This window comes from Colobus angolensis, unplaced genomic scaffold (genome assembly GCF_000951035.1).
Source record: "Colobus angolensis palliatus isolate OR3802 unplaced genomic scaffold, Cang.pa_1.0 Scaffold102, whole genome shotgun sequence".
Classification (NCBI taxonomy): domain Eukaryota; kingdom Metazoa; phylum Chordata; class Mammalia; order Primates; family Cercopithecidae; genus Colobus; species Colobus angolensis.
In genome coordinates, this window is record NW_012111142.1 from 1,386,626 (window position 1) to 1,400,728 (window position 14,103).

Consider the following 14,103-nt stretch of genomic DNA (forward strand, 5'->3'; position numbering starts at 1 on the left):
TTTTAAAGAGAGGCCTTTCTCTTAAGCATTGTTAGGTAAGAATTCAGTTCAGTAACTACAGCATAATGACATTCCAGTCAACAACAGGCCACATTTAAAACAGTGGTCCCAAAAGATACTAATGGAGCTGAAGAATTCCTATCACCTAGTAATGTCATAGCCATCATAACATTGTGAGTGCAATGCATTACTCACGTTTGTGGCGATGCTGGTGTAAACAAACGTACTGTGCTGCCAGTCGCATAAAAGTATAGCACATACAATTATGTACAGTATATAATACTTGAGAATAATAAACAACTATGTACTTGCTGTACCATACTTTTGTAATTTTAGATTGTACTTCTTCTACTTATTAAAAAAAAAAGTTAACTGTAAACAGCCTCACGCAGATCCCTCAGTAGGCATTCCAGAAGAAGGCACTGTTACAGGAGATGACAGCTCCATGTGTGCTATTGTCCTTGAAGACCTTCCAGTGGGACAAGATGTGGGGGTGGAAGACAGCAATACTGATCATCCTAATCCTGTGTAGGCCTAGGCTAGTGTCTGTTTGTATCTCAGTTTTTAACAAAAAAGTTTAAAAAGTAAATTAAAAAAATTAAAAATAGTAAAAAGCTTATAAAGATACAAAGAAAATATTTTTGTGCAGCTGTACATGTTTGAAGCTAAGTGTTATTACAAGAGTCAAAACGTTAAAAAGTTCATAAATCCAAAGGTTAATTTATGATTGAAGAATTTTAAAATAAATTTAGTGTGGTTTAAGTGCACAGTGTTTATAAAGTCTACTATAGTGTACAATACCCACCACTTCACCCACCACTGACTCACTGACTCACCCAGAGCAACTTCCAGTTTTACAAGCTCCATTCATGATAAGTGCTTAGATTCACAAATACTTGCCATTGCATTACAGTTGCCTACAGTATTCAGTACTATAACATGCTGTACAGGTTTGTAGCTTGGGAGCAGTAGGCCATACTCTATATAGCCTAGGTTTGTAGTAGGCTGTACTATTTAAGTGTGTGTAATTGTACACCATGTTTGTACAGTGACAAAATCACCTAAGGACATTTCTCAGAATGTATCCCCTTCGTTAAGTAACGCATGACTGTATTTACTAACATAGTCATTTGGTAAGATATCTTGCCAATCCTGGTCAGCAAATGTTATGGTACTCATTTGTGAGTAAGCAATTCATATGTGCTTAAGATTCAACTAGTCATAAATATGTCAGCAGACCTTCTCCCTCTATATGTCTATATTTTTAAGCCTTCCCAGCCTAATTTCCCAGAGGATTACATTGACCTTGATGATTTGATGGTTTGTAAGACTCTCCTTTTCTTGAGCTAACAGTGTCCTAATATAGTTGGCATTTATGGTAACAAACTTCAGTGCAGTCATATTTTGGCTGCAAAAACCCTTTCTTGTGTGTGCTGCCTTGTTCCTTCTCCTCTAATCTGGCATTTCCTCTTTAGCATTAGAGCTATTGGCTGAAAAAAATGCGTATAAATTAAGAAGAGTATGAACTGCACCCCAGAACCTCCCTTGGATCCCTCTTTCTGTCCTTCCTCAGAGCTTTCAGCCCTTTAAAGGCAGAGGAGAGCAAAGTCTGAGCAGAGGAGCACTCATGGCCAGCCAGGGACTGATAATGGATTGCAGCTGGCCAAGGAAAACAGCAGAACAAGCCACAGGTGTCTGCATCCAGCCAGCTGGGTCAGGGCATCACAGGAAGTGCAAGGGAGGGAAGGGAGCCCCTGCAGCAGCTTCCTGCTTGATGCTTACTAGAGCTGAGCCTGTCTCTCCTCCCAAAGACCAGCCTATCCCTGACCTTAACTTTGTTAAGTTGCAACATAGAAGGGATTCGTTTTGTTTTGTTTTGTTTTGTCAATCATCAGTTCAAGGGTCAAAACAATGTGTACTAAGAGACCAACTTCTTTGAGTTTGTCCATATGAAGGAAAAAGCATTTGGCCACTATCCAAGAATTTAGGGCTCAGGTGAAATGGATGAGGAATATCTTCTTGACAAAGACTAGATGTTGTCAGTTTTCTATCCAAGGGAACCACTTCAAAAAATATAGCTAACTGTCAAATGGCTGACACAAACAGCTTTTAGTGCTGAATTTTAGAGTAAAACTTGATTTTCTTTAAAGGGGAATAAAGGGACTGAAATGTCATTAAATGCTTATATACACATTACTAAGAATGTAATGATCCCCCAGGCCTTTAAATTAAGTCAGTTCTTGATCTTTAGAGTATATCAGAATCATGTGAGGCTTGTTAAAACACAAATTTTTGGGTCTCATCCCCAGAATTTCCTCTTTAACATTTGAGCTATTAGCAGAAAAAAAAAATGCTGTCTAAATTAAGAGGATGAACTTCACTGCTATCACCTCCCTTGGATCCCTTGATTCAGTACTTCAAAGTGGGGCTTGATAATTTGCATTTCTAACCAGTTTCAGGGTGCCGCTGTTTCTTCGCTCTGGGAACCACACTTTGAGAACTACTGGGATAGGTAATCATCTTTGAAGATGTGTGGATAAAAGAGCTTCTCTTTATTCAGTATTGTAGTAGGCATTATGGGAAGGTGATGCTAGGAGTTTGCAGATGTTGGTGATTAGGGAATTAAGGGAATCTCTGAGTTGAAGGGATTGGGGATAGTGGGAGGGCCAAGAGCTGGGAGATAAAAGAAAGAAATGGGAGTGAAAGGCAGGCTGAGGAATTCAAGTGAGAGGGAGAAACCCAGCCTGACATGGATCTCACTGCCATGTGAAGGGATTGCTTTATTGAGTTTGACTTTTGAGGTGGTGACAAGAGTTGTACCTAAAACAGATGGACAAGGCCCTGAAGGTTTTATTGTATTCCTTTCTGTGTTAAATAGCAGATATGGACAACTTCTTTGAACTTTCATAATGGTACTCATTTTCCTTGATCGTGTGTATTAATTGCCAGATGAGGAACTCTTTCTTTTGGGCAAATAAGGTCATAAAGATAAGCTGTGACCCTTAAATGGTCATTTTATCAATATGGTTGGAAGCTAAGTTGGACATGATAAGATGTACACAGCCTCTTCTTCTTTAGAGTCCAAAGAGGTGACTTTTGATATCTAAGGCTATATGGAAACATCAAGGCAGAAAATGATGCAACTGTATTCTTAAAATCAAACATTTTTTATATTCAATTGGTTATAACTATTCAATATATTATTTTGATTTTAAACATTCAAAGCTTGCCATGTATAGGTGGACAGTATTCAGTTATGAAATCATTAGGATTCCCCTCTCCACCTATGGTTATTAGCAAAATAATGCCCAAGTCTGTTTTAAAAGCCCAAGTCTGTTTAAAAAAAAAATTAATGAAATAACAGCAAATAGGAATTGTGATTTCTCTTTCTATAAAATATAAATATTAAAATTCCCAAATACCTCTATGACAGCAATATTCAGGAAATAATATTTTATAGTAAACATTTTTAATAAACAGCAGCATAAAATAATCAGTGTTTAATATCATCTCTGGTGTGTGAAATACAAACGCATATATCCTTAATATAAAATAGCCTTTTTGTCATTACAATTCAATGTTTGTCTATTTGAAATGCCCATAATAACAAATCAAACATTAAGTAATACAGTGATTAAATGCATGCAGTGAAAATAAGGAAAGATATGGTAGGGTGAGATATCTGAAAATTGCCGTTATATATTTGAAGAAAATCTATATCAAGTTAAAAACAAAGGAAACAAGAAAAACAGACCAGATATAAAAATGCAAAGATATATTTTCACTTCTGTGACACAAACCATAAGCATAGTTTTGTGCAAAAAAAGAGAAAAAATCTGAAAACAAAGTCATCTTACAAAACATTGTCAGCAAAGGAAAAGATATTTTTCAGTTTGTGAAAAAAATACTATTTTAATACAAAAGAGACTGTGTTATATAGTATCACAGTGTGATTATAAAATACATTATTACAAGTGGTTTTGAAATTTCATTTGCTCACTTTAATGTTTTCAGTTATTATAAAATGTTTACAATAAATGTTATAGTTCTTTATAAAAAACTAACTTGAATTTACTTTTTAACCATAATAATGTTTTACCAGAGTAGGTATTTTACTGGCTCATGGAATGCTAATTTCCCTTTAAGGGATTTCTAGAAAAACTCAGATTCACTGAAATTGTGTACTTAAAATAATAAATATTCTTGGAAAACAATTGATTGTCATATGATATACAAAATTGTGGTTTGAAGCTTCATCATTAAACAGTTGCATAGCAACAAAAGGATACAAATATTCTCCTCTACCTAAAGTTAAGAAATGTAACTTCTGAATCAGCTTATTTATGCCACAAAAATAGGTCTTAATTTATCTCCCAGAAATCTGGATATAGCCAATTCTTCGAGTTCACAGTACCTGTAAGTTCATGTTTGTTATTTGAAGACTCAAGTTTGGGAAAATTGCCATGCATTTTGGTAAACATATTTTCTTGATTTCTCATGCTAGTTGTATTTTGTAAAAATGAAAACATCAATGTGTTTTTAATTCTCTTATATTCTCCTCATCAAATATCGTTTCCGGGAATTACTTTTATATCCTGGAAGTCTCTTTACAAGTCTCTTATACCTTTAAAGTAAAAATGAGACTTTGAGACACTGTTCTTAGAATCAAGGAGGTTTTTTTTAACAAGAAAAAAATCAAAAGTAAAATTACTTTCTATATAGAACTTGAAACGCATAAGAATTCTAAACTTGGCCAAAGATGGTTGGCAGGTAAATGCCATGAGCTGCACATCTGAAACCTCCCACTAAGGCAAAAATGGTCATGCTGCTTCTGTTTGCTAGTTTAAAGAATTCAGTTCTTGGTAACTTTTGAAATGAGAACTCAGTACTTATTTTTTAGGAAGACCATCATATTTTGCAAAATAGAATTAATTGCCTTTGGATTCCAACTAACTGTATGAATAAATTGTTGTAATTCTTGGGGCGGGAATCAAATCTGTGAACATTACCAGCACAGAAAAAAAGGGAGAGAAACTTTAAAATTACTAGACATTGGTATCATGATGGAGTTTCCTACTTCCCTAGAGTCCATTGACCATAAGCACCCCAATGCCTCGGACAACTTGGAAACAGGGAGTTGCAAGGGGTGGGTGTGCTCATCTGTAGCCACACACTTATTTTTCAGTGTTACTGGTTCCAGAAAACTCCTTTGGGGGCTGTCCCCATGGGAACCCTTTTTCCTTTCCCACGGAAGCTGATCTAGGCTGTGGGGCCATTTTCCTGGCTGTGCTTCCTTTGGCGCCTCATTCCTAATCCAGCAAAGCGAACTATCAACCAGCAATCAATTCTAGCATCTACATCTAACCTTTTTATGGTCTGACGCCCTGTGTTATTCCAAGGGCAGTGTAAGCACACTGTGAGAAAATCTGGGAAAGACCCTCATGATCAGAGGAGGATTCACAAAAAGGCACACTCTACACCTTCTCAAAGAAGCCCAACGACATAGAAGGCTTCAGGGCTTGTTATACTTGTTTTATGGCTCATTTCCCTCCAGGGTTTCAAATTTGGCCTGAAGTTTCTTCATTGATTCTGAACATCATTTCCATAAGAACATGTGCAGAGTCTAAACCGAATCAATATAATTCCTGAACATCTGTCCTGAAGAAAAGACAGCAGGTAGACAAATGCTATGGTATATATACATCTGGGGGAGAGACCAGTCATGGTGACTGAAGGCTAAAACACAAAGCACCATTTGACTTTTGGTTTTATATTTAATCATAAGGTTCTTTTCCTCTTCACTGGTGTGCAGTTTTCAGTACTTGAAACCACATGTTCCAATCCCAATGCCATGTCATGCACTCCAATGGAATGCACATCCCACAGTGTTTTTTTTTTTTTGTCTGGCCTAGTGTCTGTCCTGCTTGGTAAGACACAGTTAAACTTCACAGAAGATACTTGTTGCGATGTCTGCTAAATGAGAACCTTACTTTAATAGAAACATTTGAATATAAATCTTTTCTATGGCCGTCTAGTTTGTCCTGTATACCACATTTACAAAAGTTGTGCATTTTACAGTTCTGCAGAAATCATAGATTCGGTGTGTCCATGAATATTGGCATCTCCTAGCAAAGATGCTTGCTTTGCGTCAATTTTGTAGGGTTTTTGAGATTTGTTGCCAAAAACGGTGATACCCATTCCACCAGGATGATTTGGAATTGACATGTGTGGTAGTAAAGGAATATTTGCTTCCTGATTGGATCCTGATGAGGGCAAGCTAGTCACATGGCCAGTGCTAGTCGACCCACTGGCACTGCTTGGGGACCGACTCTTGGGAGGTGGGCAGTGCTGAATCACTCTGGGAGGACCTGTTGGCTGGTAGTGGGCAGCTGGAAACGCTGCATATCCAGGAGGTATTGGGTATCCATTGATGGGAATGAATCGCTGGTTCTGAGGTATTGGCGGGCCAATGAAACCAGCAATCTGGCCCTGTGGTGTAATACCCTGGCTCGGGAATATGTAATTAGGATATCTGGGGTTACTGAGATTACTCACTGGGCTGGCACTGAGGGAGGTTGTCTGTGTGGTGGCATTTCCCCCCGAAGGAGTAGTAGAGCTGGTGTGACTTGACAGTCCCTCCCAGGACCGAAGCCGGACGTGAATATCTTTAAATCTTGGTCTCCTGGAAGGAATCTCATTCCAGCACTCTGTCATGAGGCTGTACATTCTGGGTGGGCAGTCTTCAGAGCATGGTAAGAGCTGCCGTTTTCTCACCATCTCAATCACTTCCTGGTTACTGAATCCATAATATGGCTGGAGTCCAAAACTGAAAATCTCCCACAGGACAACCCCAAAGGACCAGATATCTGAATCGGAAGAGAACTTGCCATACATGATGGCTTCAGGCGGCATCCAGCGAATGGGCAGCAAGGACTTACTCTGGACCCTGTAGTAATCAGCGGAGTAAATTTCTCTGGAAAGCCCCAAGTCTGAAATCTTTACATGAAGTTGCTCTCCGATTAAAATATTGCGAGCTGCAAGATCCTTGTGGACAAAGAAGTGACTAGACAGGTATTCCATGCCGGCTGCAATCTGAATTGCAATGTGTAGAAAATCTCCATGGTCCAGGCTGGATTTCACAGTCCCATCTTCATCACTGCTGCAGCCAACATCAGAGTGTGGGGATCGCATGATGAGGAACTCATGGAGATCCCCCTGATTCATATACTCAAAAAGCATGCACACAGGTTGTTCCTGAGTGACAGCACCTAGCAGGCAGACAATATTGGGGTGGTGCAGTTCTGCCATTAGGGAGGCTTCTTGTTGAAATTCTGTCCATTGCTGGGGGTTGTTATAATCTTTCAAGGTCTTGATAGCAACCAGCTGAGCGTGGTCCATGCCTGGGAGATAGAGATGGCCTTTATAGATTTTTCCAAAGGCACATTCACCCAATTCTTCCATAAAGCGTACAGCAGAAAGAGGCAGCTCTTTAGCCTTGCTCTGTATGAAAGAGAGGAAAAAGGTGGTTTAAAACATTTCTTCAGGCAAGACAGCTTTGCATCCGAAAGGAGGGATGGGGCATATAGAAAAAGGTTCTATAAACAAATTAAATAAAATATTGTAGGTCTGCATATCTTTCAAATTGTTGGCTGCAACTCAGGGGAGGTGCCATAGGCAACTTTCCATCACTACCCTATCCCCTTCCCTCAACCTAGCCCCAAAATGGTTTCTTGCTGTTGTCTAGAGTCTTGGCACTCAAACTCTGTGGTCTGAGGACCAGCAGCATCAGCATCACCCAAACTTACTGCAAATGCAGACTCGTAGGCCCACCTCAGACCTACTGAATCAGCATATGCATGTAACAAGACCCCAGTGGTTTCTGTGAAGATTAGGGTGTCAGAAGCACTACTGCAGAGGCTACAGCCTGGTACTCAAGAGCATTTGTAATCTGGTCCTAACTCACTTTCCTGACATGATCCCTTGCTACTTCTTTAGTTAAACAGGTTTTCTCAATGTCCACCAGCGAAACTGTTCACATTCTTGTGTAAAACTTTTGTTCCTCCAATGTTCTGCCATTCTTAGAATATTTATTGTGCTAAAAGAGAAACCAAAACAAAAGATTGTCCTTCTGAAGTACTCACAATAGAGATGGGAAGGTCTGAAATGTGGTCCTCTCCATTGATTAAATCCTTTCTTTTCTAAAAAGTCTGTTTCGGGCCCCACTTCCTGCAAAACCTTCCCTGACCACTATGGTCATTTCTTTGCTAGAATTTTTTGCCTTTACTGTGAATGCCACCACACACACAAAGCAGTGTGGTGGCTGGTTACACACGTGGCCTCCATAGCCAGACAGTCTGAGTTGGAATCCTGCCTTCTCCACTTACCAGCTGTGTGACCCCGGATGCAACATTTAACTTCGTGCCTCAATTCCTTCATCTATAAAATGGGATGATAATAATTGTACTTACCATGTTATTGCAAACTTTTAATGAGTTAATGTTTGTAAAGCACTCAGACTTATGAGTTAATGTTTGTAAAATACTCAGACCTATGTCTGGCCCATGATAAGTACTATTTAACCTTTTGTTATTATTATCAACTTGATGTTTCTGTTCTTTTTATGCACATATTTTGTCCTCACAACCAGATTTCAAGGGAAATCTTATTGGAAGCACTGCCCTTCATACCAACGTATATCCCTAGGGCTTCTCAAGCGGGTTGTTTATTAATTAACCTTAAGACAGACAGGTGAAGGCATCTAGCTCACAATGAAAATAAGTATTGAATCATGACATTTGATCTTGGCAAGTAAATGTCTATAATGTCATATGTTTTTACTATTTTAAAATGTACCTCAAATTTAGTCTGATGTTTCATTTAATTTGTTAGAAAAGAAAGTAATAAAAACAATACATTTTACATACAACTGATTTTCAAATAATCCCCATCCTTGAAATCCTTATTTTTTTAAAAAGAATACTACCCTGAAAATTCTAATTGAACCTGACAATGTTGAAATACATATGAAATCCAGAGCTGTCTGTATAGAGTTTAAAACAACAGTTTAGAAAATTTGGTAAAAAAATTCTCTTATCCAAACTCTGCTAATTTAGAATTCATGGTAATTAGATTTGTTCTAGGCTGATATTTTCCAGGGCAAAATGCCCACTAACCTAATTGTAAGTGTAAATAAACTTGCAGCAAAATACCCACTTAAAAGGACAAATTGGGACTGGGGATTTTGGAACATTAATTATTCTATGCAAATAATCTGTCTCATTATAAATTGGTCTCATTTGTTCATCAAAGCAGACTTTGTGAGGTTTATATTTGGAAATGAGTTTTAGAAAGTTTACTTGTGCAGAAAGTAATGGTAATGTGTTGCTTTAAACTTTCAGCAAATTAAAGCTTATTGATCTAGTTCTATTCAATATAGTATTGTTTGTAATAGCAAAATATTACAAATGACCTCCATGTCCCCATAGAGAACACATTAAATCAATTACGGTGGAGCTAGTAAATAGAATATTCTACATTTGTAAAAAAAAAAAAGAGTGAGGACGTTTCCTATGTACTGGTATCGAAAGGTCTACAAAATCCTTTGCTCAGCTAAAAATAAAAAGCAACAGAAGGCCAGTTAACGCTGGGTGCTGCTTTTGTGTAAAGAGAGAAGGAGAAAAATAACACATGAAATATATTTCTTTGTATAAGCATAAAGAAACTATAAAAGGATACTTGGGAAATAGATAGCAGTGATTATTGGGGGTATGCAAGTAGGAACTAGAAAAAGGGGGCAGAAGTAAGAGATTTTTCACTTTATGCTTTTTTATGCTTTAAAATTTTTCAACCAGGTGAATATATTAACAATGTTCAAAATTAATTAATTTTTTTTTAAAAAAAACAGGGAAATCTTCCCATCTTACTGAACTAGGAAATATCTTTTGCAATTACAAGTCCATCCACCATTTTTCCTTTTGCTTTTAGGGTCTGTATTCTTGTGGGAGCTTGTCGAATTCCTTTGAGAGAGCAAGGTATGGGTGATGAGAAAGGTAACCAGTCGAGCCAACCCTACTTTTTTGTCTTGTAGCGCTCGGAAGATTTTACTTTTGCTGGCAAGAGTAACCCAAAGTGAATTTTTCCCGCATGATGTTAAGATTGGAGATTTCCATCAGAACTTTTCCTAATGATGTAAATAAATCCAGTTTAGGTGAAGGTCCCTTGAATGGCACAGTAGATATTACTTACTTTTTGACAAAAATAAGATCTCTAGGCTTTTGGAGATAAAGAAGTTTAAGGGACTGAGTACTAAAACTTCTTTGTGGAAAATGGGAATTAGGAAGTAAACTCATGGAATATTAGACTGGTATAATGAGGAGTTAGAAACCCAATACCCTCTCCTCCTTCACTGCTTGAAACAAATCCATAGGCAGTATGGTATAATTCAAACCAAGTGAGCTTTGGACTCCTATAAATTTGGGTTTGCGTCTTGAATCTGCTGCTTTCTATTAATAATAGTTAATACTTACATAGCACTTACTTTGTGCCAGTTACTGTTCTAAGCACTTAGCAAATATTAACTTATTTAACACCATGATCCTGTGGCATAGGTCCTATAATATCAATCACTGACCTTGGGTGAATTTCTTAACTTTTCTGAACCTCTGTTTCCATATCTATGAAATAATGTACTACCTAGCTTGCGCTGTTGCAGTAGAAATTAAATACAACGATGTATGAACGTAATTCCCACCTAATAAGTGCTCTTTAAATCATTCTTATTGTCCTTATTAGGAAAGTCATCCATGAAGTAAAATAATGCAAATGATTTAGATCCATTTAAGCCTTAAGTAGTTCCAGAGTGTTTAAATTTCTTCCTGTTAATCTTTCTCTGTTCTCCTGTAGTTGTTAGTTTAAAAAAAAAATCCTTTAAAAATGACAGAGAATTTGTTTTGGAGCTTGAGGGTGGGTGAGAAGTTGAGTGGCCTGTGGCTGACTCCTCTGAGATGTGAATGAAGGTGAAGGCAACAAGAATTCATGTAGAAAAGTGGATGGTAGCAGATGGGAAAAGGAAGTAAGCCAGTCAAACTTCTGGAGGTGGGAAAAGAGGAAGAGGTGGACAGGACCTTGGCACCAGCCCTACACATGGCCTTGGGGCTTCGTGGCTAAGACCAGCTGCATTCCCCTCCACTGAGGTAAGCACATTTGTTCTCATATATTTGCCTTTGGAAAAAGAACACTTAATTTTGCCATTTTACAGATGGAGAAAGGGGCTAAAGAAAGTATCAAGAATTTTCAGGAGAGCCGAAAGAGCCACACTTGCAACTCCAAGGCTCTCCGTTTTGGGCCACAGCATTCTGTTTGAAACCAGAGAAGCCTGCTGGCCAGCAATCCCAGATTGAAGCCGAATGTCTCTGGAGGCTCAGCCTGAGGCCTGCCACCTTGCAGGGCTAGGAGGTTGGCCTTCAGTATGTGGTCACTCTATGGAATTATAATTGTTCTTTCTCCCTGTTCAGACACATGAAAGAAAGTAGATTTTACCCCGAAGTATATCTTGTCCTAGCTCACCAATATCCAGTGGGCCATATAGCATATAATCCCAAGTCTTCTCCAAGGAGTCATTTACTAGAGCTACTGAAAACTAAATTTGGGGGGTTTGCTTTGCAAAGAGGTATGGAAATCATCTAAAATGGCAGAGTCCACAAAATCTTCCCTTCGAACACCTGTGCAGCTGCCAGCAAAGAAGTGCCCAGAAAAAAAAAAAATGCTCCTAGCTTGGTTTCAGGGGAACGATTTCCACAGTGATTTGCATTTTTAAGGTGCTCAAGTTACCTGGTACAAATGAGTCCTAACTATGGACTCATTTTCAAATTTTACATAAATCCTGAACCAGTTAAAAAATCATAAAAACCCTTAAAGAAGCAGTCAGTAGACTGTACGGTGACGGCAGGAAATTAGCTGTATTGTTGAGGAACAGATGGTTTACATTATACAAACCCTTTAGGCTAAACTTGTTTAGGTCTGGCATATTGTAAATTATATTTTAGTAATGAAAGTGAAATGACCTCTGCTTGACCTCAAGTGGGGTTTGTCTGTTTGAACCAATGTAGTGGAAAACTATGAAAGAAAATGAAGTCATAAAGTTTTGGCAGTTCAATTTTGGCTCATTTCAAGTTAAGGGGTTATAAATCTGTTTAGTTTTTGTTTGACAAGTATTTGTCATACAGGGATGTACAAAATGTAAAGAAGTGTAAAATACACATGAGGCATGGTGCCAAAGTAAACCAAGTACAAAGGAAAACTGGAATGAATAGGGTCCTGGGCTCCTATCTCTTTATCACTCCCTCCATTAGTTGAAGGACAAGATGGCCTCGGTTTATTATATGCTGTAAGGCAATTAAGTACCTTAAAACTGAAACAGGCTTTCAGTTTCAATGTTAACATTTTTATTTCTCAAAGTAAACACACATCTGCCTTTAAAAAATTATATAAAATTATTATATAAAATAAAAGTTGATGCAGAAGTTAATACATTGTTCCAAGATGCTTCTTTCTTTAGAAATTTTTGAAAAGCAACAGTATTAGAGTTTAAATGAGCTCTTTACAGAAGGAAAATGAAGGAGAAACATTTTAGATGCGAGTCATTCAGATGTGAGTCAGATGGGAAAATTGTAGTACTTTCTAAACTGCTGATAAAAGAGACCAGGCTGATACTGGTGGCTTTTTTCACCTTAGTGATGACTACTAAGTGGGGATGTGGGAGAACTTTTAGATCTCTGAACTTTAGATATGAAAGCAATGAATTATGAGTAGAGTTTTTAAAAACTGTAATTACCTTGGTGGCTGTAGACAGATTAAGAGGGCCGACTCAGTGGCTTTATCTCTTTCCATCTTTGGGAAGTTATACCTTAGGTGACAATACATTTGAAATGACTCCTGGTGAAGCAGCCTACTACTAACCTATTTCCTGCTTACTTTACGGAAGTGATTATCATAGGATATGAGGTGAGGATTTTGTGATGGCCACCAACATTTGTATGCAACACGAAGCCTGCTCTGTCACTTTTTGCCTTGAACATAATGTCATATGATTGCTCTACTTTTGAGTCCAACTTGAAGTAGACACACAGATAAAAAACTGAGCTACATTAGGGTGGAGGGAATTGAGCCCAGGGTGGTTCTCTGGGACAGAAAGGGGGCTTTAACAACAGTAGGTGCTGAAACAGGACTCATATTCATAAGTCAGCTCCAAACCCCCCGCTGCGGTCCCTTTCACTCAAGGCCAGTTCATTACCCATGTTCTAATGTCCCAAGACTGACTGCTACCCTTTTTCAAATCTATGCTATTCTTTTGAAGCTGATTCTAGCTGGACACAAGTGTCTACAGAAGAATAGCAGGTTTACATGGCATTTGTGCTTGCCTCATGATATGGTTTGTCTGTGTCCCCAGTCACATCTCATCTTGAATTCCCACATGTTGTGGGAGGGACCTGGTGGGAGGTAATTGAGTCATGGGGGCAGAGCTTTCCCATGCTGTTCTTGTGATAGTGAATAAGTCTCATGAGATCTGATGGTTATATAAGGGGGAGTTTCCCTGCACAAGCTCTCTCTTTGCCTGCTGCCATCCATGCAAGATGTGACTTGGTCCTCCTTGCCTTCTGCCATGATTGTGAGGCCTCCCCAGCTATGTGGAACTGTAAGTCCATTAAGTCTCTTTTTCTTTCCAGTTTCAGGTGTGTCTTTATCTGCAGTGTGAAAATGGACTAATATAGTAAATTTGTACCAGTAGAGTGGGGTGCTGCTGAAAAGACACCTGAAAATGTGGAAGTGACTTTGAAACTGGGTAACAGGCAGAGGTTGGAACAATTTGGAGGGCTTAGCAGAAGACAGGAAAATGTGAGAAAGTTTGGAATTCCCTGGAGACTTGTTGAATGGCTTTGACCAAAATGCTGACAATATGCACAATGAAATCCAGGCAGAGGTGGTCTCAGATGGAGATGAGGAACTTGTTGAAGCAAAGGTGACTCTTGTTATGTTTTAGCAGAGACTGGCGGCATTTTTCCCCTGCCCTAGAAATCTGTGGAACTTTGAACTTGAGAGAGATGA

The 14,103-nt window shown here is 38.5% G+C and overlaps 1 protein-coding gene across 1 annotated transcript in view; it reads right to left on the reverse strand.

Moving 5' to 3' along the window:
* Nucleotides 1-5,902: 5,902 nt before the first annotated feature.
* The window catches only part of ROR1 (receptor tyrosine kinase-like orphan receptor 1), a 411,025-nt gene continuing 402,824 nt past the window's right edge, over nucleotides 5,903-14,103 (reverse strand). The window contains exon 10 of the mRNA XM_011941511.1: nucleotides 5,903-7,500. Coding sequence (XP_011796901.1) covers nucleotides 6,073-7,500 — 1,428 coding nt within the window. The 3' untranslated portion in view covers nucleotides 5,903-6,072. The remainder of the gene's footprint in view (nucleotides 7,501-14,103) is intronic.